The sequence below is a fragment of the Saccoglossus kowalevskii genome, chromosome 15, assembly GCF_978046115.1.
Source record: "Saccoglossus kowalevskii chromosome 15, keSacKowa6.1, whole genome shotgun sequence".
Taxonomy (NCBI): domain Eukaryota; kingdom Metazoa; phylum Hemichordata; class Enteropneusta; family Harrimaniidae; genus Saccoglossus; species Saccoglossus kowalevskii.
Window position 1 is genome coordinate 34,175,874 of NC_140655.1, and position 17,780 is coordinate 34,193,653.

Below are 17,780 nucleotides of genomic sequence, written 5' to 3' on the forward strand. Positions count from 1 at the left end.
ACCATGGTTTGAAATACTGTGTAATCTGTGTTCCATATACCATGGTTTGAAATACTGTGTGTAATCTGTGTCCCATATACTATGGTTTGAAATACTGTGTCTAATCAGTGTCCCATATACTATGGTTTGAAATACTGTGTGTATTCTGTGTCCCATATACTATGATTTGAAATACTGTGTAATCTGTGTCCCATATACCATGGTTTGAAATACTGTGTGTAATCTGTGTCCCATACACCATGGTTTGAAATACTGTGTAATCTGTGTTCCATATACCATGGTTTGAAATACTGTGTGTAATCTGTGTCCATATACTATGGTGTGAAATACTGTGTGTAATCTGTGTCCATATACTATGGTTTGAAATACTGTGTGTATTCTGTGTCCCATATACTATGATTTGAAATACTGTGTAATCTGTGTTCCATATACCATGGTTTGAAATACTGTGTGTAATCTGTGTCCCATATACTATGGTTTGAAATACTGTGTCTAATCAGTGTCCCATATACTATGGTTTGAAATACTGTGTGTAATCTGTGTCCATATACTTTGGTTTGAAATACTGTGTGTAATCTGTGTCCATATACTATGGTTTGAAATACTGTGTGTAATCTGTGTTCCATATACTATGGTTTGAAATACTGTGTGTAATCTGTGTCCCATACACCATGGTTTGAAATACTGTGTATTCTGTGTCCCATATACTATGATTTGAAATACTGTGTAATCTGTGTCCCATATACCATGGTTTGAAATACTGTGTGTAATCTGTGTCCCATACACCATGGTTTGAAATACTGTGTGTATTCTGTGTCCCATATACTATGGTTTGAAATACTGTGTGTATTCTGTGTCCCATATACTATGATTTGAAATACTGTGTAATCTGTGTTCCATATACCATGGTTTGAAATAATGTGTGTAATCTGTGTCCCATATACTATGGTTTGAAATACTGTGTCTAATCAGTGTCCCACATACTATGGTTTGAAATACTGTGTGTAATCTGTGTCCCATATACTATGGTGTGAAATACAGTGTGTAATATTTGTCCATATACTTTGGTTTGAAATACTGTGTGTAATCTGTGTCCATATACTATGGTTTGAAATACTGTGTGTATTCTGTGTCCCATATACTATGGTTTGAAATACTGTGTGTAATCTGTGTCCCATATACTATGGTGTGAAATACTGTGTGTAATCGGTGTCCCATATACTATGGTGTGAAATAGTGTGTGTAATCTGTGTCCCATATACTATGGTTTGAAATACTGTATGTAACCTGTGTCCCATATACTATGGTTTGAAATACTGTGTGTAATCTGTGTCCCATATACTATGGTTTGAAATACTGTGTGTAATCTGTGTCCCATATACTATGGTTTGAAATACTGTGTCTAATCAGTGTCCCATATACTATGGTTTGAAATACTGTGTGTATTCTGTGTCTCATATACTATGATTTGAAATACTGTGTAATCTGTGTCCCATATACCATGGTTTGAAATACTGTGTGTAATCTGTGTCCCATACACCATGGTTTGAAATACTGTGTAATCTGTGTTCCATATACCATGGTTTGAAATACTGTGTGTAATCTGTGTCCATATACTATGGTTTGAAATACTGTGTGTATTCTGTGTCCCATATACTATGGTTTGAAATACTGTGTGTATTCTGTGTCCCATATACTATGATTTGAAATACTGTGTAATCTGTGTTCCATATACCATGGTTTGAAATAATGTGTGTAATCTGTGTCCCATATACTATGGTTTGAAATACTGTGTCTAATCAGTGTCCCACATACTATGGTTTGAAATACTGTGTGTAATCTGTGTCCCATATACTATGGTGTGAAATACAGTGTGTGATATTTGTCCCATACACCATGGTTTGAAATACTGTGTAATCTGTGTTCCATATACCATGGTTTGAAATACTGTGTGTAATCTGTGTCCCATATACTATGGTTTGAAATACTGTGTCTAATCAGTGTCCCATATACTATGGTTTGAAATACTGTGTGTATTCTGTGTCCCATATACTATGATTTGAAATACTGTGTAATCTGTGTCCCATATACCATGGTTTGAAATACTGTGTGTAATCTGTGTCCCATACACCATGGTTTGAAATACTGTGTAATCTGTGTTCCATATACCATGGTTTGAAATACTGTGTGTAATCTGTGTCCATATACTATGGTTTGAAATACTGTGTGTATTCTGTGTCCCATATACTATGGTTTGAAATACTGTGTGTATTCTGTGTCCCATATACTATGATTTGAAATACTGTGTAATCTGTGTTCCATATACCATGGTTTGAAATAATGTGTGTAATCTGTGTCCCATATACTATGGTTTGAAATACTGTGTCTAATCAGTGTCCCACATACTATGGTTTGAAATACTGTGTGTAATCTGTGTCCCATATACTATGGTGTGAAATACAGTGTGTAATATTTGTCCATATACTTTGGTTTGAAATACTGTGTATAATATGTGTCCATATACTATGGTTTGAAATACTGTGTGTATTCTGTGTCCCATATACTATGGTTTGAAATACTGTGTGTAATCTGTGTCCCATATACTATGGTGTGAAATACTGTGTGTAATCGGTGTCCCATATACTATGGTGTGAAATACTGTGTGTAATCTGTGTCCCATATACTATGGTTTGAAATACTGTATGTAACCTGTGTCCCATATACTATGGTTTGAAATACTGTGTGTAATCTGTGTCCCATATACTATGGTTTGAAATACTGTGTGTAATCTGTGTCCCATATACTATGGTTTGAAATACTGTGTCTAATCAGTGTCCCATATACTATGGTTTGAAATACTGTGTGTATTCTGTGTCCCATATACTATGATTTGAAATACTGTGTAATCTGTGTCCCATATACCATGGTTTGAAATACTGTGTGTAATCTGTGTCCCATACACCATGGTTTGAAATACTGTGTAATCTGTGTTCCATATACCATGGTTTGAAATACTGTGTGTAATCTGTGTCCATATACTATGGTTTGAAATACTGTGTGTATTCTGTGTCCCATATACTATGGTTTGAAATACTGTGTGTATTCTGTGTCCCATATACTATGATTTGAAATACTGTGTAATCTGTGTTCCATATACCATGGTTTGAAATACTGTGTGTAATCTGTGTCCCATATACTATGGTTTGAAATACTGTGTCTAATCAGTGTCCCACATACTATGGTTTGAAATACTGTGTGTAATCTGTGTCCCATATACTATGGTGTGAAATACAGTGTGTAATATTTGTCCATATACTTTGGTTTGAAATACTGTGTGTAATCTGTGTCCATATACTATGGTTTGAAATACTGTGTGTATTCTGTGTCCCATATACTATGGTTTGAAATACTGTGTGTAATCTGTGTCCCATATACTATGGTGTGAAATACTGTGTGTAATCGGTGTTCCATATACTATGGTGTGAAATACTGTGTGTAATCTGTGTCCCATATACTATGGTTTGAAATACTGTATGTAACCTGTGTCCCATATACTATGGTTTGAAATACTGTGTGTAATCTGTGTCCCATATACTATGGTTTGAAATACTGTGTGTAATCTGTGTCCCATATACTATGGTTTGAAATACTGTGTGTAATCTGTGTCTCATGTACTATGGTTCGAAATACTGTGTGTAATCTGTGTTCCATATACTATGGTTTGAAATACTGTGTGTAATCTGTGTCCCATATACTATGGTTTGAAATACTGTGTGTAATCTGTGTCCCATATACTATGGTTTGAAATACTGTGTGTATTCTGTATCCCATATACTATGATTTGAAATACTGTGTAATCTGTGTCCCATATACCATGGTTTGAAATACTGTGTGTAATCTGTGTCCCATACACCATGGTTTGAAATACTGTGTAATCTGTGTTCCATATACCATGGTTTGAAATACTGTGTGTAATCTGTGTCCATATACTATGGTTTGAAATACTGTGTGTATTCTGTGTCCCATATACTATGGTTTGAAATACTGTGTGTATTCTGTGTCCCATATACTATGATTTGAAATACTGTGTAATCTGTGTTCCATATACCATGGTTTGAAATAATGTGTGTAATCTGTGTCCCATATACTATGGTTTGAAATACTGTGTCTAATCAGTGTCCCACATACTATGGTTTGAAATACTGTGTGTAATCTGTGTCCCATAAATTATGGTGTGAAATACAGTGTGTAATATTTGTCCATATACTTTGGTTTGAAATACTGTGTTTAATCTGTGTCCATATACTATGGTTTGAAATACTGTGTATTCTGTGTCCCATATACTATGGTTTGAAATACTGTGTATAATCTGTGTCCCATATACTATGGTGTGAAATACTGTGTGTAATCTGTGTCCCATATACTATGATTTGAAATACTGTGTAATCTGTGTCCCATATACCATGGTTTGAAATACTGTGTGTAATCTGTGTCCCATACACCATGGTTTGAAATACTGTGCGTAATCTGTGTCCCATATACTATGGTTTGAAATACTGTGTCTAATCAGTGTCCCATATACTATGGTTTGAAATACTGTGTGTATTCTGTGTCCCATATACTATGATTTGAAATACTGTGTAATCTGTGTCCCATATACCATTGTTTGAAATACTGTGTGTAATCTGTGTCCCATACACCATGGTTTGAAATACTGTGTAATCTGTGTTCCATATACCATGGTTTGAAATACTGTGTGTAATCTGTGTCCATATACTATGGTGTGAAATACTGTGTGTAATCTGTGTCCATATACTATGGTTTGAAATACTGTGTGTATTCTGTGTCCCATATACTATGATTTGAAATACTGTGTAATCTGTGTTCCATATACCATGGTTTGAAATACTGTACGTAATCTGTGTCCCATATACTATGGTTTGAAATACTGTGTCTAATCAGTGTTCCATATACTATGGTTTGAAATACTGTGTGTAATCTGTGTCCATATACTATGGTGTGAAATACTGTGTGTAATCTGTGTCCATATACTATGGTTTGAAATACTGTGTGTAATCTGTGTCCCATACACCATGGTTTGAAATACTGTGTAATCTGTGTTCCATATACCATGGTTTGAAATACTGTGTGTAATCTGTGTCCCATACACCATGGTTTGAAATACTGTGTAATCTGTGTTCCATATACCATGGTTTGAAATACTGTGTGTAATCTGTGTCCATATACTATGGTGTGAAATACTGTGTGTAATCTGTGTCCATATACTATGGTTTGAAATACTGTGTGTATTCTGTGTCCCATATACTATGATTTGAAATACTGTGTAATCTGTGTTCCATATACCATGGTTTGAAATACTGTGTGTAATCTGTGTCCCATATACTATGGTTTGAAATACTGTGTCTAATCAGTGTCCCATATACTATGGTTTGAAATACTGTGTGTAATCTGTGTCCATATACTTTGGTTTGAAATACTGTGTGTAATCTGTGTCCATATACTATGGTTTGAAATACTGTGTGTAATCTGTGTTCCATATACTATGGTTTGAAATACTGTGTGTAATCTGTGTCCCATACACCATGGTTTGAAATACTGTGTAATCTGTGTTCCATATACCATGGTTTGAAATACTGTGTGTAATCTGTGTCCCATATACTATGGTTTGAAATACTGTCTAATCAGTGTCCCATATACTATGGTTTGAAATACTGTGTGTATTCTGTGTCCCATATACTATGATTTGAAATACTGTGTAATCTGTGTCCCATATACCATGGTTTGAAATACTGTGTGTAATCTGTGTCCCATACACCATGGTTTGAAATACTGTGTGTATTCTGTGTCCCATATACTATGGTTTGAAATACTGTGTGTATTCTGTGTCCCATATACTATGATTTGAAATACTGTGTAATCTGTGTTCCATATACCATGGTTTGAAATAATGTGTGTAATCTGTGTCCCATATACTATGGTTTGAAATACTGTGTCTAATCAGTGTCCCACATACTATGGTTTGAAATACTGTGTGTAATCTGTGTCCCATATACTATGGTGTGAAATACAGTGTGTAATATTTGTCCATATACTTTGGTTTGAAATACTGTGTGTAATCTGTGTCCATATACTATGGTTTGAAATACTGTGTGTATTCTGTGTCCCATATACTATGGTTTGAAATACTGTGTGTAATCTGTGTCCCATATACTATGGGGTGAAATACTGTGTGTAATCGGTGTCCCATATACTATGGTGTGAAATAGTGTGTGTAATCTGTGTCCCATATACTATGGTTTGAAATACTGTATGTAACCTGTGTCCCATATACTATGGTTTGAAATACTGTGTGTAATCTGTGTCCCATATACTATGGTTTGAAATACTGTGTGTAATCTGTGTCCCATATACTATGGTTTGAAATACTGTGTCTAATCAGTGTCCCATATACTATGGTTTGAAATACTGTGTGTATTCTGTGTCCCATATACTATGATTTGAAATACTGTGTAATCTGTGTACCATATACCATGGTTTGAAATACTGTGTGTAATCTGTGTCCCATACACCATGGTTTGAAATACTGTGTAATCTGTGTTCCATATACCATGGTTTGAAATACTGTGTGTAATCTGTGTCCATATACTATGGTTTGAAATACTGTGTGTATTCTGTGTCCCATATACTATGGTTTGAAATACTGTGTGTATTCTGTGTCCCATATACTATGATTTGAAATACTGTGTAATCTGTGTTCCATATACCATGGTTTGAAATAATGTGTGTAATCTGTGTCCCATATACTATGGTTTGAAATACTGTGTCTAATCAGTGTCCCACATACTATGGTTTGAAATACTGTGTGTAATCTGTGTCCCATATACTATGGTGTGAAATACAGTGTGTAATATTTGTCCCATACACCATGGTTTGAAATACTGTGTAATCTGTGTTCCATATACCATGGTTTGAAATACTGTGTGTAATCTGTGTCCCATATACTATGGTTTGAAATACTGTGTCTAATCAGTGTCCCATATACTATGGTTTGAAATACTGTGTGTATTTTGTGTCCCATATACTATGATTTGAAATACTGTGTAATCTGTGTCCCATATACCATGGTTTGAAATACTGTGTGTAATCTGTGTCCCATACACCATGGTTTGAAATACTGTGTAATCTGTGTTCCATATACCATGGTTTGAAATACTGTGTGTAATCTGTGTCCATATACTATGGTTTGAAATACTGTGTGTATTCTGTGTCCCATATACTATGGTTTGAAATACTGTGTGTATTCTGCGTCCCATATACTATGATTTGAAATACTGTGTAATCTGTGTTCCATATACCATGGTTTGAAATAATGTGTGTAATCTGTGTCCCATATACTATGGTTTGAAATACTGTGTCTAATCAGTGTCCCACATACTATGGTTTGAAATACTGTGTGTAATCTGTGTCCCATATACTATGGTGTGAAATACAGTGTGTAATATTTGTCCATATACTTTGGTTTGAAATACTGTGTATAATATGTGTCCATATACTATGGTTTGAAATACTGTGTGTATTCTGTGTCCCATATACTATGGTTTGAAATACTGTGTGTAATCTGTGTCCCATATACTATGGTGTGAAATACTGTGTGTAATCGGTGTCCCATATACTATGGTGTGAAATACTGTGTGTAATCTGTGTCCCATATACTATGGTTTGAAATACTGTATGTAACCTGTGTCCCATATACTATGGTTTGAAATACTGTGTGTAATCTGTGTCCCATATACTATGGTTTGAAATACTGTGTGTAATCTGTGTCCCATATACTATGGTTTGAAATACTGTGTGTAATCTGTGTCCCATATACTATGGTTTGAAATACTGTGTCTAATCAGTGTCCCATATACTATGGTTTGAAATACTGTGTGTATTCTGTGTCCCATATACTATGATTTGAAATACTGTGTAATCTGTGTACCATATACCATGGTTTGAAATACTGTGTGTAATCTGTGTCCCATACACCATGGTTTGAAATACTGTGTAATCTGTGTTCCATATACCATGGTTTGAAATACTGTGTGTAATCTGTGTCCATATACTATGGTTTGAAATACTGTGTGTATTCTGTGTCCCATATACTATGGTTTGAAATACTGTGTGTATTCTGTGTCCCATATACTATGATTTGAAATACTGTGTAATCTGTGTTCCATATACCATGGTTTGAAATAATGTGTGTAATCTGTGTCCCATATACTATGGTTTGAAATACTGTGTCTAATCAGTGTCCCACATACTATGGTTTGAAATACTGTGTGTAATCTGTGTCCCATATACTATGGTGTGAAATACAGTGTGTAATATTTGTCCCATACACCATGGTTTGAAATACTGTGTAATCTGTGTTCCATATACCATGGTTTGAAATACTGTGTGTAATCTGTGTCCCATATACTATGGTTTGAAATACTGTGTCTAATCAGTGTCCCATATACTATGGTTTGAAATACTGTGTGTATTTTGTGTCCCATATACTATGATTTGAAATACTGTGTAATCTGTGTCCCATATACCATGGTTTGAAATACTGTGTGTAATCTGTGTCCCATACACCATGGTTTGAAATACTGTGTAATCTGTGTTCCATATACCATGGTTTGAAATACTGTGTGTAATCTGTGTCCATATACTATGGTTTGAAATACTGTGTGTATTCTGTGTCCCATATACTATGGTTTGAAATACTGTGTGTATTCTGCGTCCCATATACTATGATTTGAAATACTGTGTAATCTGTGTTCCATATACCATGGTTTGAAATAATGTGTGTAATCTGTGTCCCATATACTATGGTTTGAAATACTGTGTCTAATCAGTGTCCCACATACTATGGTTTGAAATACTGTGTGTAATCTGTGTCCCATATACTATGGTGTGAAATACAGTGTGTAATATTTGTCCATATACTTTGGTTTGAAATACTGTGTATAATATGTGTCCATATACTATGGTTTGAAATACTGTGTGTATTCTGTGTCCCATATACTATGGTTTGAAATACTGTGTGTAATCTGTGTCCCATATACTATGGTGTGAAATACTGTGTGTAATCGGTGTCCCATATACTATGGTGTGAAATACTGTGTGTAATCTGTGTCCCATATACTATGGTTTGAAATACTGTATGTAACCTGTGTCCCATATACTATGGTTTGAAATACTGTGTGTAATCTGTGTCCCATATACTATGGTTTGAAATACTGTGTGTAATCTGTGTCCCATATACTATGGTTTGAAATACTGTGTCTAATCAGTGTCCCATATACTATGGTTTGAAATACTGTGTGTATTCTGTGTCCCATATACTATGATTTGAAATACTGTGTAATCTGTGTCCCATATACCATGGTTTGAAATACTGTGTGTAATCTGTGTCCCATACACCATGGTTTGAAATACTGTGTAATCTGTGTTCCATATACCATGGTTTGAAATACTGTGTGTAATCTGTGTCCATATACTATGGTTTGAAATACTGTGTGTATTCTGTGTCCCATATACTATGGTTTGAAATACTGTGTGTATTCTGTGTCCCATATACTATGATTTGAAATACTGTGTAATCTGTGTTCCATATACCATGGTTTGAAATAATGTGTAATCTGTGTCCCATATACTATGGTTTGAAATACTGTGTCTAATCAGTGTCCCACATACTATGGTTTGAAATACTGTGTGTAATCTGTGTCCCATATACTATGGTGTGAAATACAGTGTGTAATATTTGTCCATATACTTTGGTTTGAAATACTGTGTGTAATCTGTGTCTATATACTATGGTTTGAAATACTGTGTGTATTCTGTGTCCCATATACTATGGTTTGAAATACTGTGTGTAATCTGTGTCCCATATACTATGGTGTGAAATACTGTGTGTAATCGGTGTTCCATATACTATGGTGTGAAATACTGTGTGTAATCTGTGTCCCATATACTATGGTTTGAAATACTGTATGTAACCTGTGTCCCATATACTATGGTTTGAAATACTGTGTGTAATCTGTGTCCCATATACTATGGTTTGAAATACTGTGTGTAATCTGTGTCCCATATACTATGGTTTGAAATACTGTGTGTAATCTGTGTCTCATGTACTATGGTTCGAAATACTGTGTGTAATCTGTGTTCCATATACTATGGTTTGAAATACTGTGTGTAATCTGTGTCCCATATACTATGGTTTGAAATACTGTGTGTAATCTGTGTCCCATATACTATGGTGTGAAATACTGTGTGTAATCTGTGTCCCATATACTATGATTTGAAATACTGTGTAATCTGTGTCCCATATACCATGGTTTGAAATACTGTGTGTAATCTGTGTCCCATACACCATGGTTTGAAATACTGTGCGTAATCTGTGTCCCATATACTATGGTTTGAAATACTGTGTCTAATCAGTGTCCCATATACTATGGTTTGAAATACAGTGTGTAATATTTGTCCATATACTTTGGTTTGAAATACTGTGTATAATCTGTGTCCATATACTATGGTTTGAAATACTGTGTGTATTCTGTGTCCCATATACTATGGTTTGAAATACTGTGTGTATTCTGTGTCCCATATACTATGATTTGAAATACTGTGTAATCTGTGTCCCATATACCATGGTTTGAAATACTGTGTGTAATCTGTGTCCCATACACCATGGTTTGAAATACTGTGTAATCTGTGTTCCATATACCATGGTTTGAAATACTGTGTGTAATCTGTGTCCATATACTATGGTGTGAAATACTGTGTGTAATCTGTGTCCATATACTATGGTTTGAAATACTGTGTGTATTCTGTGTCCCATATACTATGATTTGAAATACTGTGTAATCTGTGTTCCATATACCATGGTTTGAAATACTGTACGTAATCTGTGTCCCATATACTATGGTTTGAAATACTGTGTCTAATCAGTGTCCCATATACTATGGTTTGAAATACTGTGTGTAATCTGTGTCCATATACTATGGTGTGAAATACTGTGTGTAATCTGTGTCCATATACTATGGTTTGAAATACTGTGTGTAATCTGTGTCCCATACACCATGGTTTGAAATACTGTGTAATCTGTGTTCCATATACCATGGTTTGAAATACTGTGTGTAATCTGTGTCCCATATACTATGGTTTGAAATACTGTGTCTAATCAGTGTCCCATATACTATGGTTTGAAATACTGTGTGTATTCTGTGTCCCATATACTATGATTTGAAATACTGTGTAATCTGTGTCCCATATACCATGGTTTGAAATACTGTGTGTAATCTGTGTCCCATACACCATGGTTTGAAATACTGTGTAATCTGTGTTCCATATACCATGGTTTGAAATACTGTGTGTAATCTGTGTCCATATACTATGGTGTGAATTACTGTGTGTAATCTGTGTCCATATACTATGGTTTGAAATACTGTGTGTATTCTGTGTCCCATATACTATGATTTGAAATACTGTGTAATCTGTGTTCCATATACCATGGTTTGAAATACTGTGTGTAATCTGTGTCCCATATACTATGGTTTGAAATACTGTGTCTAATCAGTGTCCCATATACTATGGTTTGAAATACTGTGTGTAATCTGTGTCCATATACTTTGGTTTGAAATACTGTGTGTAATCTGTGTCCATATACTATGGTTTGAAATACTGTGTGTAATCTGTGTTCCATATACTATGGTTTGAAATACTGTGTGTAATCTGTGTCCCATATACTATGGTTTGAAATACTGTGTGTAATCTGTGTCCCATATACTATGGTTTGAAATACTGTGTGTAATCTGTGTCCCATATACTATGGTGTGAAATACTGTGTGTAATCTGTGTCCCATATACTCTGGTTTGAAATACTGTGTGTATTCTGTGTCCCATATACTATGGTTTAAAATACTGTGTGTAATCTGTGTCCCATATACCATGGTTTGAAATACTGTGTAATCTGTGTCCCATATACTCTGGTTTGAAATACTGTGTGTATTCTGTGTCCCATATACTATGGTTTGAAATACTGTGTAATCTGTGTCCCATATACTATGGTTTGAAATACTGTGTGTAATCTGTGTCCCATATACTATGGTTTGAAATACTGTGTAATCTGTGTGCTATATACTATGGTTTGAAATACTGTGTGTATTCTGTGTCCCATATACTATGGTTTGAAATACTGTGTAATCTGTGTCCCATATACTATGGTTTGAAATACTGTGTGTAATCTGTGTCCCATATACTATGGTTTGAAATACTGTGTAATCTGTGTGCTATATACTATGGTTTGAAATACTGTGTGTATTCTGTGTCCCATATACCATGGTTTGAAATAATGTGTGTAATCTGTGTCCCATATACTATGGTTTGAAATACTGTGTGTAATCTGTGTTTCGTATACTATGGTTTGAAATAGACATTTACTTGTAGTTATTAATAGTCATAATACATAAAGTAAAACCAAAATAATAGTCACAAATAAAAAAAAATAAAAAAAAAAATGTACCAGTATATACACATTTAAAAATTGGAGTCTATACCTGCATCGGGTTATAATCAGATTTCATTGTGGTGTCACTTTGCAGAAAAAAAATGATTAAATATATGAAGTTAGTTGGGTCAAAGATGATGATTTATCTAATTTGTTTCAGGATGATATGTTCTTACGAGTGTTTAACTACAACACCCAAGAAAGAATTAATGCGTTTGATGCCCATACAGATTTCATACGATCACTTGCTGTTCATCCAACTCAACCATTTGTTATCAGTAGTAGTGGTAAGTTAACACGTTTTCATATTAGATACATGTACCTCAATCAGAGCTATAAATACCATAAATATGGAAACAGAAATATTATTCATTGTGGTACACTTCACATGAAAGATGTAAATGTTTTAGAAATTCAATTGCATGTGTAATGTACAAAAGAACAACATGCAAAAACACAATTTTTTAAATGAAATTAAAGACCTAAAATAAACAAGTTGTAAAGTATTCAATTTATATATCAATTCATTCAAATGTGTGAATATTTTAACTGAATACTGCTGATGGATACAAAATTTTGTTTTTATTTTCTGATTGCATCATATTACATACACAGCCCATTTATTGCCTGATCACCATGTGTTGTCAATTGACCAATAAGAACATGCTATTACAATACTGTAAAATACTTTATGTTTGCTTGGAATTTAGGTTTGTTATTTTCGCTGAAGGAATGATTCAGTTAAAATAAAATCTAGCAAATATAATTTTTGTCCCTAGATTTTAATTCAACTCATCAAAAGTTAATGAAAATAAATTCCATACAAAACACCCAAATAGCCTTTTCAGCGAAAATTTAATTCAGTTTAAAATAAAGCATTTTACATTAATCGACAACAAACACACAATTATAATAAGTATTCATATAATTACTGTAGATGATATGGTCATAAAGTTATGGAATTGGGAAAAGAAATGGCAGTGTGAGCAAGTATTTGAGGGTCATTACCATTATGTCATGCAAATAGTTATCAACCCCAAAGATAACAACACATTTGCTTCAGCTTCATTGGATACAACGATTAAGGTGAGTATGTTTGGTCACCATGATTACACAATATTTTACATTCAGATTTAACCACAGCCAAAGGATGGCAGGGCGTGCAACAACAGCCAAGAGATGGCAGAGCATGCAACCACAGCCAAGAGATGGCAGAGCATGCAACCACAGCCAAGAGATGGCGGGGCATGCAACCACAGCCAAGGGATGACTGGGTGTGCAACCACAGCCAAGGAATGACTGGGCATGCAACCACATCCAAGGGATGACTGGGCATGCAACCACATCCAAAGGATGACTGGGCATGCAACCACAGCCAAGGGATGACTGGGCATGCAACCACAGCCAAGGGATGACTGGGCATGCAACCACATCCAAGGGATGGCGGGGCATGCAACCACAGCCAAGAGATGACGGGGCATGCAACCACAGCCAAGGGATGGCGGGGCATGCAACCACATCCAAGGGATGGCGGGGCATGCAACCACAGCCAAGAGATGGCAGAGCATGCAACCACAGCCAAGGGATGGCGGGGCATGCAACCACATCCAAGGGATGACTGGGCATGCAACCACAGCCAAGAGATGGCGGGGCATGCAACCACAGCCAAGGGATGGCGGGTCATGCAACCACATCCAAGGGATGGCGGGGCATGCAACCACATCCAAGGGATGGCGGGGCATGCAACCACAGCCAAGAGATGACGGGGCATGCAACCACAGCCAAGGGATGACTGGGCATGCAACCACAGCCAAGGGATGACTGGGCATGCAACCACAGCCAAGAGATGACGGGGCATGCAACCACAACCAAGGGATGACTGGGCATGCAACCACATCCAAGAGATGACGGGGCATGCAACCACATCCAAGGGATGACTGGGCATGCAACCACAGCCAAGAGATGGCGGGGCATGCAACCACAGCCAAGAGTTGGCGTGGCATGCAATCACAGCCAAGGGATGGCGGGGCATGCAACCACATCCAAGGGATGGCGGGGCATGCAACCACATCCAAGGGATGGCGGGGCATGCAACCACATCCAAGAGATGACGGGGCATGCAACCACAGCCAAGAGATGACAGGGCATGCAACCACAGCCAAGGGATGACTGGGCATGCAACCACAGCCAAGGGATGACTGGGCATGCAACCACATCCAAGAGATGACGGGGCATGCAACCACATCCAAGGGATGGCTGGGCATGCAACCACATCCAAGGGATGGCGGGGCATGCAACCACACACAGCCAAGAGATGACGGGGCATGCAACCACAGCCAAGGGATGACTGGGCATGCAACCACAGCCAAGGGATGACTGGGCATGCAACCACAGCCAAGGGATGACTGGGCATGCAACCACAGCCAAGGGATAACTGGGCATGCAACCACAGCCAAGAGATGACTGGGCATGCAACCACAGCCAAGGGATGACTGGGCATGCAACCACAGCCAAGGGATGACTGGGCATGCAACCACAGCCAAGAGATGGCGGGGCATGCAACCACATCCAAGGGATGGCGGGGCATGCAACCACATCCAAGGGATGACTGGGCATGCAACCACAGCCAAAAGATGGCGGGGCATGCAACCACAGCCAAGGGATGGCGAGGCATGCAACCACAGCCAAGACATGGCTGGGCATGCAACCACATCCAAGGGATGGCGGGGCATGCAACCACAGCCAAAGGATGGTGGGGCATGCAACCACAGCCAAGGGATGACGGGGCATGCAACCACAGCCAAGAGATGACTGGGCATGCAACCACAGCCAAGAGATGGCGGGGCATGCAACCACAGCCAAGGGATGACTGGGTGTGCAACCACAGCCAAGGGATGACTGGGCATGCAACCACATCCAAGGGATGACTGGGCATGCAACCACATCCAAGGGATGACTGGGCATGCAACCACAGCCAAGGGATGACTGGGCATGCAACCACATCCAAGAGATGACTGGGCATGCAACCACATCCAAGAGATGACGGAGCATGCAACCACAGCCAAGAGATGACAGGGCATGCAACCACAGCTAAGGGATGACTGGGCATGCAACCACAGCCAAGAGATGGCGGGGCATGCAACCACAGCCAAGGGATGACTGGGTGTACAACCACAGCCAAGGGATGACTGGTCATGCAACCACATCCAAGGGATGACTGGGCATGCAACCACATCCAAGGGATGACTGGGCATGCAACCACAGCCAAGGGATGACTGGGCATGCAACCACATCCAAGAGATGATGGGGCATGCAACCACATCCAAGGGATGACTGGGCATGCAACCACAACCAAGAGATGGTGGGGCATGCAACCACAGCCAAGGGATGGCGGGGCATGCAATCACAGCCAAGGGATGGCGGGGCATGCAACCACATCCAAGGGATGGCGGGGCATGCAACCACATCCAAGAGATGACGGAGCATGCAACCACAGCCAAGAGATGACAGGGCATGCAACCACAGCTAAGGGATGACTGGGCATGCAACCACATCCAAGGGATGACTGGGCATGCAACCACATCCAAGGGATGACTGGGCATTCAACCACAGCCAAGGGATGACTGGGCATGCAACCACATCCAAGAGATGACGGGGCATGCAACCACATCCAAGGGATGACTGGGCATGCAACCACAACCAAGAGATGGCGGGGCATGCAACCACAGCCAAGGGATGGCGGGGCATGCAATCACAGCCAAGGGATGGCGGGGCATGCAACCACATCCAAGGGATGGCGGGGCATGCAACCACATCCAAGGGATGGCGGGGCATGCAACCACATACAAGAGATGACGGAGCATGCAACCACAGCCAAGAGATGACAGGGCATGCAACCACAGCTAAGGGATGACTGGGCATGCAACCACAGCCAAGGGATGACTGGGCATGCAACCACATCCAAGAGATGACGGGGCATGCAACCACATCCAAGGGATGGCGGGGCATGCAACCACATCCAAGGGATGACTGGGCATGCAACCACAGCCAAGGGATGACTGGGCATGCATCATGTTTTGAATTAATTATTGAGTATATTTGTAGGTGTGGCAGCTAGGTTCCAATACTCCTAATTTCACTCTGACTGGTCATGATAGTGGAGTCAATTGTGTAGATTACTACAGCGGTGGTGATAAACCATATTTGGTATCAGGTGCGGATGATAGACTGGTTAAAATATGGGATTACCAGGTAAGCAGTAGTAACTGGTAGTAATGAAAAATTATGTATATAAATGTGAATAGTTTACTAACCAACTGTAAGTAATGGATAAGTGTCCTCCCAAAAACCAATTTTTTTTTCCTTGTGAATTCTTCAAAATTTATTTATTTGTTTACTATTTATTAATTAATTTATTTATTTATTTATTTTATTTATTCAAGAATAAAACCTGTGTTCAGACATTAAAAGGCCATACAGAAAATATCACCACAGTCTGTTTCCATCCAACATTACCCATAATACTTTCAGGTGGTGAAGATGGTAAGTCCCACAATGCATTTCCTTTTACCCATAATGCACTTCAGCAATAAGTCAGTAATCCTTCTCCAAAGCAATGTACAATCACCAAAAATTGACAATACTTTCCTGCTGTGCTCAATATGGGTCCCATGCCACATTCATTGTTTTCACCAAAACGTTATGCAGTACACTGAAAAACAACCACCATGTTTTAATGTGTTTATTTGAAAAAAACACATTTATTAAAACCTATTCGAAAACTTATTTTGTTAAAGTGTTTTTTATACACTTATCACGATAATAAAATAACTAACTAAATAACAATCATGTTTTCCCTACCACCCAAATCAATTCAGGGTTTATGTTACCCATAGCAACCAGAAAACACATCAATTATGACAATTTATTTTAATTTTCAGATACTGTTCGTATTTGGCATGCCAACACATATAGATCAGAAAAAACTCTAAACTATGGTTTAGAGAGAGCATGGGTAATTGCAGCGTTGCCAGGATCCAATATGGTGGCACTTGGTTTTGATAATGGAGCTATTATATTGAAGGTACTGTTCCCTCATGTAATTTTTCATTTATGGAATGTATTTCACTTTGTGATCTGTAAATAGAATGAAGAGATTGAGCTGTTGGCATAATAAAATGGCCAATTTCGTGACCTTTGTAATGGTCATATATTGACCCCT

General features: G+C 38.1%; 1 protein-coding gene across 1 annotated transcript in view; it reads left to right on the plus strand.

Annotated features, from left to right (window-relative positions):
- The window catches only part of LOC102804945 (coatomer subunit beta'-like), a 58,418-nt gene that overhangs the window by 26,065 nt on the left and 14,573 nt on the right, over window positions 1-17,780 (plus strand). The window contains exons 5-9 of the mRNA XM_085508579.1: window positions 12,720-12,846; window positions 13,497-13,645; window positions 16,664-16,810; window positions 17,002-17,101; window positions 17,500-17,642. Of these exons, the coding sequence (XP_085364705.1) occupies window positions 12,720-12,846; window positions 13,497-13,645; window positions 16,664-16,810; window positions 17,002-17,101; window positions 17,500-17,642 (666 nt within the window). The remainder of the gene's footprint in view (window positions 1-12,719; window positions 12,847-13,496; window positions 13,646-16,663; window positions 16,811-17,001; window positions 17,102-17,499; window positions 17,643-17,780) is intronic.